Below are 22,664 nucleotides of genomic sequence, written 5' to 3'. Positions count from 1 at the left end.
ATGTCTGACTTCTGTGTTCCAGACCAGACATAACTGTACCAGATCTTTCTTTAATCATTTTTGCCAGTTATAAATGGATGGGACATTTTACGGTGCCAAATAATAATTCTTCTTCTTTTAATGGCTGCTAAATCGGCTTTTGGAACAAAACAGAAGTTTCTTTTTCCCACCCAGTACCAAATCCTTGTTTATGGAAAAGCAGATTACTTTCCTTATGTTTTTCTGACTTGGTACCGTAGACTTGATTCCTTTGTTTTCTTTTGGATGTGCTGAACTCTTCACAAGATAAATTCACTTGGCAGGGTTCCTATGGGGGGCATATTTCTGATGAGTGTGGGATTAAGGCTGATTTTAGCAGGGGAGAAACAGCAGGGTTTTGGACAGGGTGATCCAAAGTTCGGTGACAAGATACCTCCCTGTATCCCCCACGACTAGCACAGACAGTGACTGTGCTCCTGGTGGGATTATGGGAGCTGTAGTCCAGAAGAGTAACAATTCCAAACCCTCAATTATCCAGTTCAAATGCCTGCCGTTTCTCATATTTCTCTCTTTCTAACATTAACTTTAATCCTATTTTATGCTAGGAGGCAGAAACATTATTACTATGCTAAAGTGGACATAAATTGGTTGGATAGCTCAGTGGTTTAGGTATCTGCCTGTGGAGCCAGAGGTTGTGAGTTTGATTCCTTATGGGGCCTCCTGGGAGAAGAGCCAGCCTGTGTGGTCTTGGGCAAGCTGTGCAGTTCCAGGGCTACCACAGAAGAAAGGAATGGGAAGCCACTTCTGTATGTTCTCTACCTAGAAGACCTTGAAAAGGGTCACTATAAGTTGGAATCAACTTGAGGGCACAGAATTATTATTCAAAGTAGACAGAAATAACATTTCTATTAAATGTAGACCTTTCCTAGTTACACATAATGCAAATAATCTGACTTCAGCATCAAAAGAGATGGAGGGCACTATCTTAGATACTGACTGCCTATCCTTTGAGGCAGCTGCCACTGACTTTTGCCATTGAATTGAAATACTGGAAATGGGATAGGGGTGCTTCCAAGCCAGCAGGCCCTAGTGCCACAGTCAGAAAGTTAGATTTTCTGTGCTTAGGAGCAAAGTTCAGAACCCTATTACAAAATAGGTAAAGGTAAAGGTTCCCCTTGACAGTTTGTCCAGTCGTGTTCGACGCTAGGGGGTGGTGCTCATCCCCGTTTCCAAGCCATAGAGCTAGTGCTTGTCTGAAGACAATATTCCATGGTCACCGCGACTAGACATGGAATGCTGTTATCTTCCCACCGTGGTACAAAATACTGTGCTTGTAAAGGAAATTGTGCAAGCATTTTTAGATTTTTTTTGTAATTTCTGGCTGGTGTGTTTTTTTTGCACACCTAGATGTATATGTGAGTGTGTGACTTGTACAACAGACAGCTGGAATGATGGCACATACCAGTTACCTACCTTTCTTTCTTTCTTTCTTTCTTTCTTTCTTTCTTTCTTTCTTTCTTTCTTTCTTTCTTTCTTTCTTTCTTTCTTTCTTTCTTTCTTTCTTTCTTTATTTATTTATTTATTATTTATTTATTTATTTATTTATTTATTTATTTATTTATTTATTTATTTATTTAGCTTTGCAATGCACAAATACTATACAGGAATCTGGTTACAGCCGGGTTTTAAAAAAATTATTTATTTATTTATTTATTTATTTATTTATTTATTTATTTATTTATTTATTTATTTATTTATTTATTTATTTATTTATTTATTTATTTATTTATTTATTTATTTATTTATTTATTTATTTATTTATTTTAAGACACACCCTGCCTCCCTTGGGTTGCAAATGGAAAAAGAGTCAAAGAGCAGAGCAATTGCAAAAGAGCCTTGCTTCCAAAATGTCCTGGCTGGGGGGAAAATCTCTGCAGAGGTTAGGCAATGAAGTGGTTAAGCATGCAGCATATCTTTAGTCCTCCAATCTCTATGCTATTTAAATTAAAGAGGTGTGTCTGCCTTCATCACATTCAATCTTTGTGGTAAGAGAGGACAGGCTGACATGGTAGCTAGGCTTTTTGATGGAATGTAGTTTTATTGAGACTGTAGGAACAGAAGCAACATGGAATCTTGTGGCACCTTCAAGACTAACCTGTTTAATCTGTCATCAGCTTCATTGGGCTGCAGCTCAGTTGTTTAAATATATGGCTGGTAGCATCATCCCTGCTGATGCTGGGAAGGAACTTCTCCAGAAAAAAATGGGCCGCTTGTGGGTCATGCTTCATCATGGTGTGGTTTCCTCGGAGCTCTCCTTCGGTTGAGGCCTGTGCATTTAAGGAACAGAGAGGTGAATTTGTGGTGGTCGTGGCTAGGGTGGTCACAGGAAGGCAGCAGAGGTTAATAAAGATTCGAAATGGGAGAGCAGTGAATAAGGGAGAGGAAAGATTTTTGGACATGTTCAGGCCTGAGGTGTGGAGAATACAGTTTTTTCAGAAGGGTTTAGTCCACAGGAAGGAAGATTGAAGTTAAGTATGAGGAAAACCTTTTTTGACTATGAGATTATGCAAGAGAGCATGTTCCCAAGGTTGGTTTTAGAAGCGTTAACAATTGAAGGGTTTAAAGAGAGGCTTGAAAGATATCTGCTTGGGATGATTAAGGTATTGCTAATCCATCTTCCGTGCAGCAGGAGCAAGCCACTTGATCACGACAGGCTTTCAGGCTTTGCCCTAGTGAGCCAAATCATTAAAACAGAAATGACACGGTTCTAATCTTTCCCAGATTTAATGAAGACAAAGACAGACAGGTTAGCTGATGATACTCTCTCACATCCCAACCTGGCAACCAAGGAGGCTACAGCTTCTGTGCAGAACGCAGTACAGCATGGTGGTGCCCCATGGAGGTTGTGGGCTGTGCCGTTGGCAGGCAACTTTCTTTGATAGCTGTGTGGTCTGAGCAGCACTTGGAAGAGTTACTCTTTTTTTGGAAATGCAGCTACCAGAATCCGGCCCCCACCCCCTGGCTAGTATGGCCAGCTAGTAGGAGTTGTAGGATAGCTCAGTGGTTTAGATCTCTGGGTGCGGAGCCAGAGGTTGGGAGTTTGATTCATAGGGTCCTTTCCAGCTCTGCAGTTCAAAAGTTATTGTTATTATTATAGTCCTCCTGTAATTTGTCTTAGGAAAGGATGTTTGGCCAGGTTGAACCATCTCACACGACACATTGCCAGCCGAGAAAAGCTGTGTCTGTTGAAATTATGTCTTCTACAGCTATATAAAGTCCTTCTGTCACTTCCAGTTTTGTGGCAGGGGGCATCCTGGGCTTAAACTAGTTTTGTGGGAAGTGAATAGCAAAATCGTCACCATATCTGAGGGGAAACAAGAATAAAGGCAGGAATATAATGTGGGTTTGGCCCTTTCAAATTCAGGGGTGGCCTCTCTGATGGTTACTCACTCCTGACTACCCGAGGTGTGCAAGTCCACTGTGTGTATTTGGTGTGGAGCATGAATGCCATGTCTCCACATTAACCCAAATTATCCAGCACCCCATTGCCTTGGATTCTAGAATACTTTTTTTTAATGCGGCAAAACCATATAATCTTGCCAGCAAAATCAAAACTGGAAAATGATGAAATCATTGGTCTTCTTCCAACAGGTAGCAAGGGGATGGTAGAAGACAAAACAGTGTGCAAGTTGGAGGGATTTTGGGAAAGGGAGTTGCTTAGGCTTTAAGAAGTCTTTATACCTTGATGCACTTCTTAGCAAAATTGTAATAACCCTGTTGGTGTAACCTTTATTCCACATACTCAGGACAATTGAAATTTTCCCCTTTTACAGCCACCATAAGATTTCTAATGAAGAAGAAGAATTATTTTAAAGGGAATTTGGGGTGGGTGGCTGAAAAGACAACATGAAAAAGTGACCCTGTTATTTCTTTAGTAGAAGACTCCATCAAAGCAAAACCTCCCAATTCCCCGCGTGCGGAGTGGGTGCTGCAGCCTAGACCTACACCGCCCAAAGGGAGAGACCCGAACGCTTGGAACCGGCTCAAGGACCAGTCTTTTGGTAGGAAAAAAAATGTATTTTGCACGGATGACCAGTCATGGCCAGCAGAGCAGAATTGGCGGCCTCATTGTGTTCTTTCTGTCTCTCTTCTCTCTTTCTCCTCTTTCTCTCCCACTTCGGTAGGAGATTATCCACAAGCCTGACATTCTTCACATGCCCTTTTGTGTGTATGTGTTGCATAGGGTCTGATAAGGCATTGTTGACTTCTGTGTATACAGTGTATTGATAAACGGAAGGGAACTGGCTTGAGGACCAAATGTCATAAAAGTCCAACTCTCTGTTACTGACAGAGATGGTCTACTTGTCTTGGCATGGAATGGCCCCAATTCTTCTTTGTCTTCTTATTTCCATGAGCCTATTTCTTTAAAGGTTTGCCACTACAGAAATCTCAGAGATAATTGTGGGATAGAAGAAGTATTCCTGCTCCAGGAGAGAGGATGAATTAAATTGCAAATTTGGCCCAGCAGGTGCAACTTCTAGCTTGTACATCTGGACAGAGATTCACTGTACTGTCCCCTAGTACATTAAAGGGGGTTAGTTTGGCTCCAGTGCATAGGCCTTAAACATATGAACTGGTGCTGGCCTTGAAGATGAAGGTGCAATGACAAATCTTAAGAGACACTTCATTTTCTTTCTCAAGAGAGAGAGAAAGGCAGCAAAAGAGAGAGAAAGAGAGATTATTTGTTATTCTCTGTCAGTCCCTGCTCTGGATGCACAGCAGCTCTGTGAGAGAGCTTTATTAATCAGAAATGCCTGCTGCTTCCTTGCTTTCCCACTTTGCCACTGCCAAAAGCTGAAGCACAGTGGCTGAGCTTCTAAAAAGGCTGTGTCTGGGTTTATTTAGCTTGTAAATGGGAGAGTTGTTCTAAGTGCTGGAGCTTTTTTCACACACACACACCCCCCACCTCCATGGATGGGAGAACATAGAGCAGAAGATTCAATAGGACCAGCATTGGCAAAATAGTTACAGTGTTTTATTTCTCTTTCATTTAGAAGATAGAAACCCAACTCATCTTTAAAGATGACCATATGGACATTTATTTTTCACAGGCTAAAGACCTGTGGATCAATGTTCTAGTTTTGCCTTTTAAACAAATGGCTCCTCTAGTTTCATTTACAAGCCTCTCCTGACTTCAGTTTCGGTGGATCTGTAATATTATTCCATGTAATGTTTTTCTCAAGCATGTTAAACTGTCTTCTGCATGCACAATGTCACATGCACAATATCACACTACCTCTGCATTTGCATGCAAATGTGTGAGTTTCTCTTTGTTTTGTAGAACATATAACAGCCTTGCCTAGCTGTAACACTGAGATAAGGGACTCAGCTCTTTCTTTTTGTAAAGTCAACATTAAAATATTATATGACTTGAAGCCTGAAGTAGTTGCGACCACATTACAAAGTTCTGTTACTTGAATTAAATTGTCTCTGTTTTAATTTGATTCCTAGAAAACACCTTTATACCCTGCTGGTAACATGATTAGTCTGAGTGGATTGCAGGGGCATTGCTGTTAATTGGAGTCGATCGTAATTCCAATAACTTTGCCGGTTTTTCCTGGCAGTGCCGGTTCGTTTCTGTTTTGATCGGGCAGGATTTCAGCGTGATTCTCTGTGATATGTGAGGTCTTCTGAAATCACAGGCTGTTTATCATCTTGCTCTGAAAGGCATAGGTGTACTCTCAGCATTATAGGGTTGTTTTCTGGATGTTGCCTCGGCAGAACCAGAGATGGGTGACGTTCCATGTTTGTGGTTGCAAGCATTTGTAGCCAGCATGACTATTAACTGTGCTGGTTGCAGTGTTCTGGGAGATGTAAAGCAAATAAAAAATGCTGTAGTAAAGTTTGTGTACAAGAGAATGTATCCAAATGGTGGAATAGGATGCTGAGAAAATACAGTACTGTACTATAGATTAAGATTCCAGTCTAGCAGACAGAACCCTGAATGAGGACCTGGGAGACTTGCAGATAATCTGTACATGGGTTTTGTCTTGAGTAGCAATTAGCACATTACTTTCTTTCCTCCAATTCAGTTGCCCCTTCTGCTAGAAAGGCATGTCGCTGATCTGGAGGGAAACTATGAGGAATAAAACGAAATGAGGAAATTGTATAATCCCTCCTGACATTGTTAAATGGTGTTTTCAAAAAGCACTGTCCTATTGCAACATTAGATGTAAGAAACAGTAGATGGAATATATTCTTTGCCCTTCATTTAATCCGTGTTTGCACAAGGGGATGGGATAATTCTTGTGCACAGCACTAGGTTTGCACATAGCTGGCTAAAGTGTTCAGCCCAAGTAAGGATTAAGCTTCAGAGCAGCTAGGGTATGTCTATATGGGCAGCTGTGCTAAGCCAATACATAGTGAGGACACGTTCCTTTGCCCTAGGCTGGTCTGTGTAAACCAAACCCATTTTTGAAGGTAAGTTTTGTAGTTTGGGTCACTAAGGAAACACAGAGTCCAGTGAGAATAGACAGAGAAGATTTTGAGAGACAAAGAAACCCATTACTATCAAGTGGCACTCCACTGGGTTTTGAGTGTGTGTGTGTGTGTGTGTGTGTCAGTGTCATGTGACTGCATTCAGCTCCTCCTCCTCTGTCCAAATGGGATCTGAACTGGAGAGACCCAATTTATTTTATTATGCAGTTTGTGTAGCTGATGGGACAAGATGTACATCAGTAGCAACAACAAACCCTGCCATTGTGTTGGCAGTCCTGGGACGCATAATAATTTCTCCTTCCTCTCTTGCTATTGCAGGTCTTTGCAGTTTGGGTGGCAGCCTTGGCTTTTATACACTGTGGGTCTGTTTACCAAGCTTTCTTGGCTCCCAGGTTTTATCCCAAACACTAGCCTTTGCATCTGAAATATCTGACTGGGCTTCAGCTGCTGCATAAGAATGACTCTCTCAATGGCTGCTCCCCTTCAAAGAAGGTTGAGTGGAGGAAAGATGGGTTTTTATGAGTTGAAAGAGGCACATCTTACAGGTTGAAATGTATGAAGCCTATGCAAGAGAGGTGAGGGAAAAGTGATCCTGCAGAATCCCATTTCAAAGTTGTGAACAACCAGTCAGAAAAGGAGGAGAGCCATAGTTAAAATTCTGTTTGCCCTTTTAAAAAAAAAACCTCTGGAGCTGTGTTGGAAATACAGATGTGTGGATCTGATGGTTTCTGCAGTTTTTGAGCTGTTTCCTCCACACCTTCCGAGCAAATGCTGTGCATAGTTACTTTCAGTCAAGCCCAGTTTCCCAGTTCAGCTGTGTCCTCGTCATCTGCACTTTTTCAATCACTGGGTGGGATTTATTGTTATTGCTTTAAATGTTTATGTTGCATTTTTCTTTATTACATGTATAACCTACTTTTCTGCCAAAAGGGAAAAAAAGAAGAAGCAGCAGCTTATGGCTGCTACCAGTAGTGAAAACAAATATAATTAAAATATAGTGGCTGAAGTTTGCAGTCAGGATGTGCTGAATGGGAGTTGTACAAACATCTTCTAAATCACAACCCCATGCCAAGTGGGGTTTGGAAAGGATCAGTGGTATTATTTCATCTGGGAGGCAATAGCATCATTTGATTGCTTTCCTCCCCTCTCCAGGAGTAAAGCAAAAAAAGTAATACAGAGTGGAATATAAATCCTTCTTCTGTATATTTTATAACATAATTTGATTTTATGGCTGTATTTAGCCTTCACTTTTGCTACCCTGTTTGCAGGGCTTGGCAAGTTATTTTTTAAAAAGAATGAATATGTAGATACACTGATGCTGAATATAAAAAAATAGTGGTACGATGATGCTCAGGGATCCCTGGTATCATCCAACTTGTCACTGCACAGCTGTGGACAGCTTCAGATCATCACCATATTAATTTTTCCTAAAAAATACCTCCTCAAGCACTCCTTATTTGTTTTACAAGTTGTTGGCCAACGTTTTTTATTGTTTGCCTAATTTGTTTAAAAAGCTTATATCCCAATCCTCCTTGTGTTTTCACACCAGTCATTATGGATAACTATTTAAGCTACTCATAAAACATGTTAAAATAGAACAAAATTACTATAGCAGTGTAATACAAGATTGCCTTCTTAGGCCATATGCAGAAATCTGATACTTTTTAATTTTTCTTCTTCCTTGGCCTCTGTATAGACATTTGACAGAGGAAGTCTCACTCATTGTAATTCTGCCTGATGCAGAGGAAAAAGGTTACCATTGTTGATCTATAAGAGGACTAGCTAGCTCTAATCAGCTGTGTTGGCTGTGGGCAGATTCCCAGCAGGGGATAGTAATATTGAAGAGAGAAACTCACTGGCATCAGGCAACTCATCTGCGATGCGGGATGACTTGCTTCCTTTCTTCATTGCGAGTTGAAATACTTTTTTAAAAATCAGATTCCCATCAGGAGGATTAAGGTGACTCCTCGATTTATCATGATGAAGTTGAAAGGAAGTCCTAACAAAGCATGAACTGCTGGGTAGCTAAATGGTTTATTTATGTGGCCCTGAAGCCAGAGGTTGGGAGTTCGATTCCCCATTGTGCTTCCATGACAGGGGGCTGGACGCGATGATCCATAGAGTCCCTTCCAGCTCTGCAGTTCTACGATGATGATAAACAGTAGTACAGAAATGTGAAGATGTATCTTAAAACCCAAAAGCTGGTCATAAAAGCTGGATAGATATTGTACAACTTAGAAACTAAGGCTTCCTTTCATAAAAATGACAGACGTGGTGATTAAAGGCAGGAGTGGCTTCTTTTCATTCTTGGAATCCAATTTCGGTTATTTTGTAAGTGTGATTCAGAAGTTATTTATACCTGAAGCTGTGTAGATGACCAGAAGAATGGTGGGGACAGGGGTATGTACACCAACCTCTTCTCCTCATCTAAAAGTCACTGAGACCTTTCTGTGGGTAATGAGAAGGTCTTACATAAAGAGAGTGTTTAGTCCATTGTGCTTATGGTACTCTCATGATGGGGTACCCTGATAAGGAAAAGCCCTTAATCACATGAGCACGGTAATGAGAGTTGAGCTGAACACAAACATTCATAGAGTCTGCACTTCGGACCTTTGTGTTATTCATGCCATGGCCTCTGTGACTTCGTGTTGGGGATGGTCTTACTTGCATTCCCACATCATCATGTTTCAGAGATTCATGCTGTAATAGGGCTAGACAGTAGTCATTGTGGAAGATTGGTTTGGCTGACCTACAAATGGGTAAACAGGATGTTCTAAAGCAAGTCATTGTTTCATTGCCGAAACCTTTTTGTTTTGTTTTTTGGAATGCAGAATGCCAGCTGAACTGCAGTAAATATATAGAATATGCACCGTGACATAGAAGAACTGCAGCCCAGTGGTCATATGCCTGCTTTGTATGCAGAAAGTTGCAGAGTCCGTCTATGTAGCATCTCTAGCCAGGACTGAAAAAGACTCTGGTGTGAATTGTGAAGAGCCACTGCCTGTTAGGGCAAAAAGACAATACTGAGCAAGGGAGAGTAATAGTCTGGCTTGGTATAAGGCAGATTCTTATGTTCCTGTACATAACCATGAGAACTGGGTTTGATTGTCAGTCTTTTTCCACTGCCTTAGCACCCTGCAAAACAAAGAAGCCTGGAAATGTTGTTCTTCAGTCTTGGAGCAAAACATTGTTTTAAGGCTGAAACACACAAATATTGGTTCTCCGCCAGTGTTGCTGAGTTGCAGCACTGACACCACCAGACAACCCCATTTGGATGGATGCTGGAGGAGTTGCAGTCAAGGTTCTAAGGCATGTGTGCCTCCACCTCCCTCAGCACAGCTTTCCTCCTCCTCCTCCACGCAGTGATCATTTCCAGCCCTTCCGGTTCTGGTTGCGACGAAATCCCACATGGGGGAGACGGAGGTGTGTGTGCATGTAGGGGCAAAGTTGTGCCTGTGAGAGGCAGAACCCCACTTAGTGGGGCTGAAAATGAGAGGGTATGTTGGTTGCATTATATTTGGGTCTGTTCAACAGGAAGGCAAGCAAATGGCCTAGATTAGCAACTCAGAGGAGTGGCAGTTCTCAACAGTTAAAGATTCTTTGTCATGAGATCCTTCAAACCACTTGGACCTTTATTCTTTCACACCTTTCTTTAGTCTATGATTTCCTAGCCCCTTCCCTTTCCCTTTTAAGGTATGAGGCTGCATCACTTGAGGATCTTGATCTGAGCAATGTAGTAAAGCAGTTCTATTAGCTGGGCCAGGCTATTGACTCCTAGTTCTGCAATAGTTTTTCTTGATTTAAAACAGCGGTCTTTCCCAGCCACGGCTGGAGATGCAGGGGCCAGGTTTGGGGCATTCTGTGTGCAAAGCACACAGTCTACTGCGGAGTTATGCCTGCATGTACTTGATTGCTTTGACAAGTTGAGCAGATATGAGGATGAAAAAAGATGAAGACAGACAAATGAGACAAAACTGTTTTTGTTTCATAGATGGAACTGAACTGAAAGATCCAGCTTGGGGAAAGATAGAGGGATGAACCTTAGATTAGTGGTTGGCAAACATGGATGATCTGGCTGTGGAGCCAGAGACGTGCGTGTGTGTGAGTGTGTGTGTGTGCGCGCGCGCACTGTGCCTCCTGGGAGAAAAGCCAACCTGAGTAGCCTTTGGCAAGTTTGGACACAGTCCCAGGGCACCCCTACAAGAAGGGAATAGTAAACTACTTCTACGTAGTAAAGGAAAGGTTTGCCATAATTTGGAATTAATTTGGTGAGACACAACTATTGTTGTTAAGTATGGATGATTGGGGAGCCATTCCCTACTACCCCTAGACTCTTCTGGACAATGTCCTGAGGCCTTCTCAAGGGAATGGTTTGAATGGTTATTCCCAATTTTCAGAAAAAGTCCTTTTCTTCTTCTTGCCAAAGCAACGTATACGAGGGCAGCACTTTGTTCTGTAGGAAAATAACACCAAAATGTTGGCTCCCCAAATAATTTCTTTAATGAATTGGTGTTAGCAGAAAGGGTCCTGTAGGGTCATGCGATTCCTAACCATGCAGTAGATCACACCGAATCTCTGTGGCAAAGTACTCAAGATGTCAGTCTTGGGCAGTTGGCAGTTTCTTAAGACCATTGTCAAAATGCCATCCTTAATTTGTGCTTCTTTCTGGTTTTCCTTGTCTGTTGAATGGGAACGGTAGTGCTGTTTTCCTGTCCTCGGGCACATACATTAAGGCTTTGTATTAATTATAGAGCTGCAGCAAACCTTATTAGGTTCATAATTCAAAGTGAAGTTTGAGGTTTTAGAGGCAAAGCAATTCCCTCTGAGTGCTTACCTATCTTTTTGTTTGTCAAATAGGCTTGGCTCTCCTTCCTTCATGAGTTGTCTGCAAACTACAGTTGCTGTCACATTTTGACTTTTGTCTTCTTTTAGAATTTGTTTTGAAGTTTTGGACCTATAATTTGCTAAGTTTCAGCTTTGCCCACCCCCCTCCCCATCCCATATCCCTACTTGGCACAATTAACTGTCCCTTTTCCTCTTATGTGAGTTCACCGCAAGATTTAGGGCTACCGTGATAAAAATGAAAATAGGGGGAACCAGCATAGAGTATGATAGTGCAGCATTAATGACAGAAAATTTCAGGAAATGGTTTGAAAAGCATAAAAGAAAATGCAGCATTTTAATGTTATAAGCATTGGAGGCTAGAAGCAGAGGTGCCTTAACTAGAGGTATATAAAACCCAGATTTGTTAAGAATAGAGAAATACTGAGAAGTCTTCACCTGATAGGTCAGAATGCACAGGAATTCAACTGATAAATCAGGATGATCACATGGCTGCCTGCAGGTTCTTTGTAAAAATACATGTATTGCTTTCTGTCATTATAAGACCCAGCCCAGCCAGTAAAGTTGCTAAATATCCTTGAGCAAGTCACTCTCTTTAGGTTCCCACTGGTAAAATAGGAATAATTTTGGTCTTATCTAGCACACATGAATATTGATGAGATGGAAAAGTAAATTGCTTCATATATATTTACTTTTTAAAATAAGTGTTATCTGTTAATTCCTTGGGGTTATAAAAGAAAGCCATAAACATGTAAACATGCATTAAAACAGCATTTCTCCCTCTGTTGTTCACATTGCAGTGGTGCATTGTGTAAATAGCAAGGGCGGGACACAGGATTTTCATAACAATTTCTAATAAGTAATTTATTTATTTATTTATTTATTTATTTATTTATTTATTTATTTATTTATTTATTTATTTATTTATTTATTTATTTATTTACAATATTTTTTAGCCGCACCATTGCCAGTGGCTTCTGGGCGGCGTACAACATCAAACCTAAAAACATTAAAAACATTTTAAGAAACAGTATAAAATACCATATATTAAAATATTTCTTAAAACAACTAAAACATTAAAATTAATTAATTAAAATGCTGGGTGAACAGAAAGGTCTTTGCCTGGCGCCGAAAGGCCAAGAGTGTCGGAGCCAGGCGGATCTCTCTAGGGAGGGTGTTCCAAAGTTGGGGGGCAACAACCGAGAAGGCCCTATTCCGACATGCCATCCCCTTCACCTCTTTCAGGGATGGCACCTTCAGAAGGGCCTCCTGGCCTGATCTTAGAGGACGGGCAGGCACATATGGAAGAAGGCGGTCCTTTAGGTAACCAGGTCCTAAGCCGTTTAGGGCTTTATATGTCAAAGTAAGCACTTTGAATTGGGGCCGAGCAGCAACCGGCAGCCAGTGTAAATGTTTCAGAACCGGCGTGATATGAGTCCGTGCGGCGGCACCACTTACCAGCCGCGCAGCCCGGTTCTGTGCCAGTTGCAGTCGTCGGACCGTCTTCAAAGGCTGCCCCACGTATAGCGCATTGCAGTAATCCAGTCTGGTTGTTACCAGTGCATGAGTGACTGCTGCCAGGCTCCGCTCATCCAGGTAAGGGCGAAGTTGATATATTCTCCGCAGCTGTAAGAAGGCACCCCTGGACACCGAGTCCACCTGGGCTTCCAAGGTCAGACTGGGGTCAAGGAGCACCCCCAAGCTGCGGACCCTATCCTTTAGGGGGAGTGTGATCCCGTCTAAGGTAGGGAGATGGCCCTTTAACCTATCTGGCGGGGCACCTACCAGCAGCACTTCAGACTTGTCTGGATTGAGCCTCAGTTTATTGACCCTCATCCAGACCATTATCGAGTCCAGGCACGAGTTCAGAACGGTGACTGCCACACCTGGATTGGTAGAAAATGAGAGGTAGAGCTGGGTGTCGTCAGCATATTGCTGACTCCTCAGCCCAAACCTCCTAACTACCTCCCCCAGCGGTTTCATGTAGATATTGAACAGCATGGGGGACAGTATAGAGCCCTGAGGAACCCCATGACGCAACCGCCATGGGTCAGAGCTACTGTCCCCCAGCACCACCTTCTGGATTCGATCAGCCAGGTAGGAACGGAACCACTGTAAAACAGTGCCTCCAATTCCCATCCCAGCCAGTCTGTCCAGAAGGACACCATGGTCGATGGTGTCGAAAGCCGCTGAGAGGTCCAGGAGAATCAACAGGGATGCATTGCCCCTGTCTTTCTCCCGGCAAAGGTCGTCAAACTGTGATTGGTTTTTAAAGTACTAATGTAATTGTACTGCAATTTTGATGTCCGTAGAACTTAAGAAGAATTATAAATATGGTAGGAGAAACTCTTTAAAACACATAAAAATCCAGTGATAAGTGTTTTTTTTTCCTTCCAGTCACAGTGGGTTTCAAGGTCTATGATAAAATGATGGGTGGAATGTAAGATATGTGAAGTTAAGAACTGCTGCATTAGTGGATGTTAACCACTCTCATTAGCTGACTATGTACTACAGTAACTTGGGTATCTGGCTGCAGAACTTCAAACTGGGTGTTCAGTACTCCACTGGGCATTGCAGAAGAGCCAGGCTATGTGGCCTTGGGCAAGCTGCACAGTTGCCAGGATGTCCCCGGAAGAAGGAAAAGGTGAAATACTTCTCAATCTAGAAAACCCTGGAAAGGGTTGCTGTAAGAATCTACCTGACAGCACATGATTAATTTATGACTAACTACTTCCTTAATAGTATATCCTTTAGCTATGGACTTCAGCTAACTTTTTTTTTTTTCAGCAAAAGGAAGCCTTGAGGGAGATCCTTAGGTCTGAATGCTTTTGTGTGAACAGAGGAGAGAGTGAGAGAGCATGCATGCTTCCATGTGGAGGAGGTGGTGGTTTTCATCAGGGGACATTTGTGTTCTCTGGGGAACAGAGGCATTAGAGTACAGTGTACTTTTGGGGGTAATTAACAAAAAGCTTCCTTCCACTTCACATTCCTCTTTGATTTGCAACCTTTTAAAAGAAGAAAGAAGCAGTGTTGTTTTAGAAATAAAAGAATAAACCCAAACTATGCAAGTTGCTTATGAGCTCTTTGCTAACTTCTTAACATTTTGGACCATGTTACTTTGTAATCCACACTGGTTTGTTTCTTTTGAAGCATCTAGAAGATTAAATGTTTGACAAGAATGTCCCAAACTGGGATATTCTAGGCGTTTTAGAATACAACTCTCATAATTTTTCACTGTTAGCCATTCTGTCTGGAGTTCATGTCTAAAACATCTGGAGGACATCAGGTTGGGAAAGCATGGGAGAAAAGATGCAGTCATTTTAATAGGGTTGGTAAAAATCGGTGCTGGTGTACTTTTTTGCCCCTCTCTTGCATGCTGCAACTTTCTACTTCCTGATTTTTTACATCACACTTTCTGGTTGTTTGAGTCATTCCTCCAAATCAGGATCTTAAATCATGGTTAGCCATTGCAGGAAATCGTGATTTAAGAAATGAGGAAGAGGAGCAAATAAGGCATGGGAGAGAGATGGTAGAAAGGAAGCACAAACTCACAGTACTATATGTTCCTGATTCAGTAAGAAAGATCTGAATAAGGATTGTTAAGTCTTCTCAGTTAGTCATCTTTACTGCTGCTCCACGGCTTAGACCCTGGAAATTCATATCCTCTGTTGAGGATGACTACATTATTATTTTTTATATCCCATGCATACCCCTTTGACGTGTTTTGTTATCTCAATTTACGTAAGCAATGTTTATCCTTTGTGTTGAGCCCAGGGTGGGTGCAACCACAGTAGAGGTCATATGCCTAGGTTAATGCAGACACTAGACAGCTCCTCTCTCTTTTTTTGACTCCTTGTTCTACGTCTAAACCTGTAGAGTTTGAGTTGCCTGTGATTGAGGAAATAGAGTCTCAGGTAACATCTTGCGGCAGAACTGGAGTGTTTTTGGGGAATCTCACACATGCATGTTTTGATGATCATGGCACTAGAAGAACTGGCCACACATAGATAAGGATCACTTAGCCATTTAAATTTGGAAGTGTGGAGGGCTGGGGGCAGTCAAAGTTTTATTTGTCCATTCTTCTTTCTTTATCACTTTTCCTATAACATTTGCTGAAGGAAATCTATGAAAACCTTAGGGTTTTTTTTTGGGGGGGTCTTTTCTTTAGTGTTTCTCTGATCTTCAGGCATCATTGATATGAGAGTGGCCGATGCAGTGGAACGCTGTAAATACACTTAATGATCCACTCTGAGGGCACGTACTGTCCCAGCTTTGACTCATTTTACAAGGCTGCTCAGTCACTTTTCTTACCAGATGCCTGGGGGAAGAAAATTGTCTGTATTTTAAATAAGCGTTACATCACGCCTATATTTAACCATTTTTTGGTGGATATTTCACTGGCAGCCTCTCCCATGTTGCCTCCCAGCAACAGAATTTGGCTGTTGCAGGGGTGGAATTGGTGGAAAGGGGATTCTTCATCACTTCCTACAAGCCTCCACTTCTCTTTCCCTTTCCCTCCTGCTCCCAAGAAAGTGAAGCTTATCTTCTTTCATGTGGGACTATCTCTGGAATGGACGGTTAAATATTGCCTTCATTATCAAAGTTTGTATGGGAGCCATAGCAGTGTAGTGAATAGGGTTCAAGTCCCCACTTACACATGGGACACCATGTGGATGGTTGGTATGAGTTAATAATTTCTTGGATACTTCACAAGCCATGGAGGAGCTCCCATAAGTTGAAAGCAGTTTGATGTCACAGAAAAGTGTTTGTATCCATGACCAAGAGAGCACTGTTGCACTCCTGTCCTGATGGAAAGCTTGCTATATATAGGTGTCTCCTAAAATTCTCCTAAAATGGCCATGCTAGCTTTCCGAGATTTGTAGTCCACAAGGTAGTGTTTTAGACTCTGCTTGCAATCTGCCATAGCAGTCAAATTCCTGAATGAAACAGATTGGGTTCTCTATGAAGCTGCTGAAAAAAGCCGAGTCATTGAAAAAAATACCCGAGTTGAGTTATCAGTGTGACTTAAGTCCAACTCGACAGTGAGTCCTGCAACACCGAGTCCCCATCCCTGCTACCCTCTTCTATTAAATGGCATTTTCCTCTCTGCATGTGTGTTTTAAAGCCGCATTTCTCAACCAGGTAGCCCTCCCCCAATGCTTTGGACCACAACTTCCCTGTTCTCTTGCCAGCATGGTAATTGGCCATGCTAACAGGGATGGTGGGGCTTGTGTGCTAAAACATCTGGAGGATGCCAGGTTGGGGAATACTGGTGTTAAAGTTTCCTGTTTCCAGAGGCTGTAGACCTCCACCCTCTGCCCCTCCTGCTTAAATTGTGAGCGGGTTTTGTTGATTATGGGAGTCTCTGCCTGATGATGATGGCCTGTCTCTAGCCACTGGTCCTTTAATCAGCAGTTGCTGTGGGGCTGCTCCAGGGCCCCATCTCCCCACCCTCTAATTAATCAAATGTGCTCCCCAGGGCCAACATCAGCTATCTGGCTGCATCCTCTAGCCCTGCCCAATGACTCAGCTGCTGCAAAATGAATTGCCTATTAATCCACAACGTTGAAATTGCTTTATTGCATGATGCAGGCACGTCCCTGGAGGAAGTTTAATCTGCGTCTGGACTGTGAGCCATAAATAATAGGAGACTGGTGCAGTAAAGTATGTTGTGTGTGGGATTGCTTTTAACTGGCAATGTTATAAATGCTGTTTCCTATTGCTGCTGCTGCAAAGGGCCCACAGCCCTGAATGATAAGGTCTAAGGAGACAGAGAGAAAATGTTTATCTTTTGGCATGACCCAGAAATAGTTTCTCTCCCTTCTTCTTCTTCTTGTACTTGATTTGCTGTTCCCAGATCAGGACATGAGTAGTGCTGACACTGCAGCTTCATTGTGGGTTATATTTCTGGCATTGTTCAAGAAGCCTGTCCTATACTGAGGTATGCCCAGGGCATGTATTGGCAGCAGTGGTACAGTACTTTGTCAAAGGCATCTATTGTATATTAGTCCACTCATTTTTCCTCTGGCTAGAAAATCCTCTCTAGGGGCTCTGACCTCCTTTATTGAGTCAATCCGTTTCTTATTTGGGCTTCTGCATTTCCTGTTGCCTTCACCTTTCCCAGCATTTTTGTCTTTTCCAGTGAGCCTTGTCTTCTTCTGATGTGCCCATAGTATGGTAACCCCTCAGTTCTGTCACATTTGCTTGTAGGGAGACTTTGGACTTTATTTGATTTAAACTCACTTGACTTTACTAATGGAAATCTGTAGTTTTAGAAGAGGTAACCATGTTGGTCTGTGCAAGTATATCAGGCAAATACGACAGTTATATGAACTTTTAATTAATCAGAAGTATTATTTAAATTACATTTTGGCATAAAAATTCTTTTTGCATCTTCCACTTTGTTTCCCACTTCTGCATTCTGGTCACTAGCGATTATCAACACATCCTATTTGATATCTAATCTACTTCCTTCTGGACACTCACATAAAAAGTTTCAATTTCTTCTTCAGCCTCTGTGGTTGGAGCAGAGACCTGAACGATGGTTCTTCTTTGTGAATGAACACTTATGAGTTAATCTCCACCTGCGCAGAGCAGCCTCGGAATCTTCTACAGCTTAAGCACAGGATGCCAGGACCTCCCCCATGCTGCCTATAACCCCACCCTGGCACCGAGTGCCTCAGTTCTGTTTCTGCCGCCGCTACTGCAGCTTCTTGGATCAGAGCTTATGCATTTCGCATTCCCTTCAACATAAAAAAAAACATACTTGGACATTCCAGTATCTTTGACTTTGGACTGTTGTATGATTCCTTTGGCCTTCTGAGTGAAACAAAAGGAAAAAAACTGTTATTTCCATTGTTAATTGAATGGGTTTATGGCTGCTTTGGGACCTTTCAAGCGGTGCTCATCTTGTTCAAATAAAATCCCATTGTTGGATGGCCATTCCCTGTGCCTGTTTTGCCTGGGAAAAGACCAGCAACCTGCCCTGTGTGCCATCTGTAAGGGCTTCACAAAGCTGGCACCGAAACAAAGGCTGCAGCGCCTTCGTTCTTTTTTGTGGGAGAAGTCTCTCTGCTCGCCGCGAGATTCAGCCATGGACCCACCACAAGCTCTTCCTTCGGAGACTTTGTCGGTTGCAGGCCGCTTGCCTAAAGTGGTGAAAAAGGCAACAAAACCATCGTCCTCGGACTCGAGGTTAACTGCCTCGGTGTCAGTGTCGAAGCCGTCTTCGGCCTCAATGCCAAAAAAGAAGAAATCGTCTTTGAAGCCATCGCCGTCGCCTCTAGCCCATGCCTGGCATGATTTGGTATGCCTCAGCATACCATCGGGAGATGAGGACATACCTCCCCTGAGGTTGGTGATAGCGCCCTCCCAGCACTTAAGTCTTTCCCTGGATTTGGCGGACATCTCGGTGGAGGTGTGACTTGTGGTGTAGGCTAGCCTGTCTTCCGTACTAGGCTCGGTCGCCTCTTTGATAGCTGATGCACCGAGGAAAAAGAAACAAAAGACCAGGCACTTGGAGCCTGTGGATGAGCCCAAGGTGTATCGACATTGATTACCTCCCCTGGAAGGATCTCTCCCCTACAGGGCTCATGAGAGGTCTCGTTGGGAAGGACACAGATCTGGCTCCTCCTCCTCAAAGGTCATTGGAGAGGGTTCCATAGGAGCTGGAGGAGGAAGCAAGGGAAAGCCACGGTGGCCATCCTGACCCATATCAGTCTTTTCGGGCTCGACATATCCGCTTCCAGTCTCCTGACCAGGAGAATGAGTTCGATTTGGACTCAGATGCTTTGGATGCGGGGATTGACAAGGATTCCCCACCCAATATTCCCACACTGGGTGCGGATGTGGTGGTAAGTCACTCGCTGTCTCCCTCTAAAGATTATACGGTATACTCTCACCTAATTCACAGAATTGTGAAAGTCATGGATCTGGCAGCGGTACAGCCTGTGGCTGAGGAGGTGGACAGGGTGAATGAGGATATCATGCAAGACCAGGCTGCTCCCCTCTGCCTTGCCTTCATCTCCTCACTCCTCAAATTGGTGAAGGAGCCTTGGAATAAACCATCCACATCACACCAAATTCCTAGGAGGGTGAAAAATCTTTGCAAAATGCATGGCAACGACATGGACTTCCTGTCAAAACATCCCTTACCCAATTCCTTTGTTGTGGATACCACACAAAATAGAGCCAGAAACAGGTCAGCATCTACACCCAATAATGAGGGTAGAAAGTTGGACATTCTAGGACGGAGAGTCTACTCTCTGGCATCTTTTGTTCTTAGAGTGGCGAACTACTCTGCTGCAATGGGGGCATACCACCGCTATCTATGGAATACGGTCTTGCCAGCGCTACAAGATGCTCCGGCAGAGCTTAAAACATCAAGCCTCGCTTGCCACCAGGAGGTTATGGCTCTGGCGATGCAGGAAAAGATTGCCGTCAGACACATTGTGGATGCGGCTTCCAAGCAGATTACTACGGCACTAACTCTTTGCAGACATGCATGGCTGCGCTCGGCTGGAGTCTCTGAGGATGCGAAGTCCAGGATCGAGGACCTACCTTTTGATGGAGAAGGTCTCTTCGATGAGAAGACTGATGAGATCCTGGACAGCCTCCTCAAGCTTCGGAAAACGGCCAGGTCTTACAACAGCCAGCAATCCTGCCTGAGAAATTTCTGGTGTCAGCCCTTTGCTTACTGCTCCTATCGTGACCATCAGAGGCCGCAAACATCTGGCTTCTTTTCAGGTCCATCCCGTCAACAGTCTGGCAGGCAGCGGGCCCATCGCCCAGACCGGAAGCCCAGGCAGGGCCTTTAACTCTGTTGGCCCATCAGCAACACCCCACAGCACAATTTGTTTGACACCCTTCCTTCATACTTGGCAATCTGTCACCTCTGCCTCATGGGTTCTCACCATCATAGCCACAGGATATGCTATTGAATTTGATTCTCCACCTTGCATGGGGTTACTCAGAGACACTACTCCCTCCCCTCCATTGGAAGAGGAAGTACCTACCTTTCTTCAGAAGGATGCCATTGCCCAAGTTCACAACCCGAATTTTGCATGTAGCTTTTCCTTCCGCTACTTAATTTTCCAAAAGAAGGATGGGGGGTGCCGCCTGATCCTTGACCTCCGCCCCTTGAATTTCTATATTATGCCCCGATGCTTCAGGATGGTCTCCCTGAATGGTACTATCCAGATGTTGAGACACAGAGACTGGTTTTTAGTCGTAGACCTCAAGGATGCCAATTTCCATATCAGCATTCGGCCTGAGCATCGTCATTATTTGAGGTTCTCACTTAAGGGGGTGATTTGTGAATTCAAAGTGCGCCGTTTTCGGTTGTCCACTGTGTCATGGGTGTTCACAAAGTGTTTAGCCCCAGTGGCAGCTTATCTTCATTTACATGGTGTTACGGTTTTCCCGTATCTGGATGATTTTTTGCAGCAGAGTGAGGTGGAAGACTCCAGCAGTGGTGAAATGATTGCTGCTGGTATAGACTATTAGTATGGGTGACATTTTTCAGTACAGCCTTACTTCATCCAGCTAGAAGATCAGGATAACAGATTAGGGTGTTAGAGTGGCCCTTTTTCTCCCTGCTAAATGAGTGCAGCTTGGAAGAGATGATGAAAACCCACAAGAGCCTTGCTTGTCTCCAGACCTGCTGCTGCGGCCTGAATGAAAAGTGAAGAAGCTGTCTCAGGCCCTCGTGCTGGGAGTGTGAAGTGACAGCAAGGTTTCTGACATTTTGGTCGCCCTACAAGTCCCCTAAGTCTGCATGCTGCATTCCAGTTCGGTGGAGCCCTCTTTGTAATTACTCCTGTTAAAGTAATAGTCAAATACAGGTCCATTCATCTTCTGTACATGGTTGAGGAGGTGGGGGGAGTGTTTTTTACTCCACACCTCGAAACATCTTAGACCATCCTTGTTTGTTTCTGTTGTCATGCTCCAGCAAACCCAAATTTAGGATGATTGCCAAGGCTAGCTGGAATTTGTGGGGCGCCCATAAGCAAAGGCAAGAGAAAGAACTTGATCCAGTCCATTTGCATTTTCATTAGGTGCTCCATACACTGATTTCTTTGCCACCCCATATACCAATTTTCTCACCAGTTCACTCCTCTTTACTCCGTTTCTTCTCTAACAAGCTCCTTTCCTATTTAATATAGTCCCACAAAATATCTTGGAATCAGTTACTTGACTTCCTCATAAAAAAAGATCTGCTTCAGTTGAAAATTAAGCACTGATTACAATACACTTTTATCTTCTTTAATCTGATTTTGCTTGTTGGCTGGGTTAAAGAGATAATGGCTTACTCAAGGCCATCAGTGGGCTTCAGAAGCAAATCTGGTTTCAAAGCCGTAGGATATTCTCATGACTCTTAATCAACACACCAAATGGCTTTATGTAGATAACCATCTGGGACTTCGTAAATCATCTTAGCTTCTCTTCCTGGTTCATATACAGTACTGGTGTATGAATCCAGGGTTCTCTAGCTGCAGTAATACAGGGTAATAGTGAACTTGTTGCTTAGAGCAAGCCAGGATCTTCATGCAGAAGCTGACACATGATGGTAATAAGGGGAGAATGAAGGAAGTGTGCTCATCTATGACATAAGAATGTGCCTTCATAGTTTATGAAGCTTTAGACTAGCTTCTGAATACAGCTATATATCTGTTGTTCCGTGCTACCTGCTAAGCAAATGATGAGTCAGATGTCGCATGAGTTACATGCATTTGCTTGCATAGTCCCTACTGGTTTACACTGCAAGCAGAACAAAGAATCAATAGACATCATGTATACTGGGGGCCAGATGAACTTTGTCCCAGCTGGTATTGAGTTGGACAAGTTTGAGCAGCTCTTGTATGTTCTTGGTAGTCTGGACAGGCTCTCTGATCCTTTGACATATTGAGAGCAGATTTCTTCTCTGCTATCACTTTGTTTTAGGTTCCAGAGCTCAGCCTTGGCATTGAATACCAATTCCGTTGGTAAGATCAGTGTCTCAGTCACACCCCCACACACACCTTGCCAATCATAATGTGCCTTGAGCTCTTTGGTTTGCATACAAAAGAAGCCTACATCGGCTTTACAGAAATGTACAGATAAACTGATAAATGCTGCATCTTCTTTGCTTATTCAGCCAGTTGACTGATAAGATATAAGTCAGTGTGATAGAAACATTCATTGCGCACACACTGGGACTATAAACTGTTGACTAAATTCAAAGACACCTTTTATTTCCTCCAAATGAGAGAATTTCTTAAATAGAACCCTCCAGATGTATTTTTTTCTTGTCGTCATGTTGTGTCTGACTCTTCGTGACCCTATGGACCAGAGCACACCAGGCCCTC

The 22,664-nt window shown here is 43.1% G+C and overlaps 1 protein-coding gene across 9 annotated transcripts in view; it reads left to right on the top strand.

Moving 5' to 3' along the window:
- The window catches only part of LRP1 (LDL receptor related protein 1), a 447,517-nt gene that overhangs the window by 45,575 nt on the left and 379,278 nt on the right, over window positions 1–22,664 (top strand). For 3 of the 9 annotated variants that reach the window (XM_020778743.3, XM_072991217.2, XM_072991215.2), the window contains exon 2: window positions 3,915–4,040. The exons of 3 other annotated variants lie outside the window; for them this stretch is intronic. In XM_020778743.3, coding sequence (XP_020634402.3) covers window positions 3,915–4,040 — 126 coding nt within the window. The remainder of the gene's footprint in view (window positions 1–3,914; window positions 4,041–22,664) is intronic. 3 more of the 9 variants (XM_078384710.1, XM_072991214.2, XM_072991216.2) reach the window with 1 other exon arrangement.

Source organism: Pogona vitticeps, chromosome 2, assembly GCF_051106095.1.
Source record: "Pogona vitticeps strain Pit_001003342236 chromosome 2, PviZW2.1, whole genome shotgun sequence".
Taxonomy (NCBI): domain Eukaryota; kingdom Metazoa; phylum Chordata; class Lepidosauria; order Squamata; family Agamidae; genus Pogona; species Pogona vitticeps.
The sequence above is the reverse complement of the archived record's forward strand: the minus strand, read 5'-3'. Positions and strand labels throughout refer to the sequence as shown.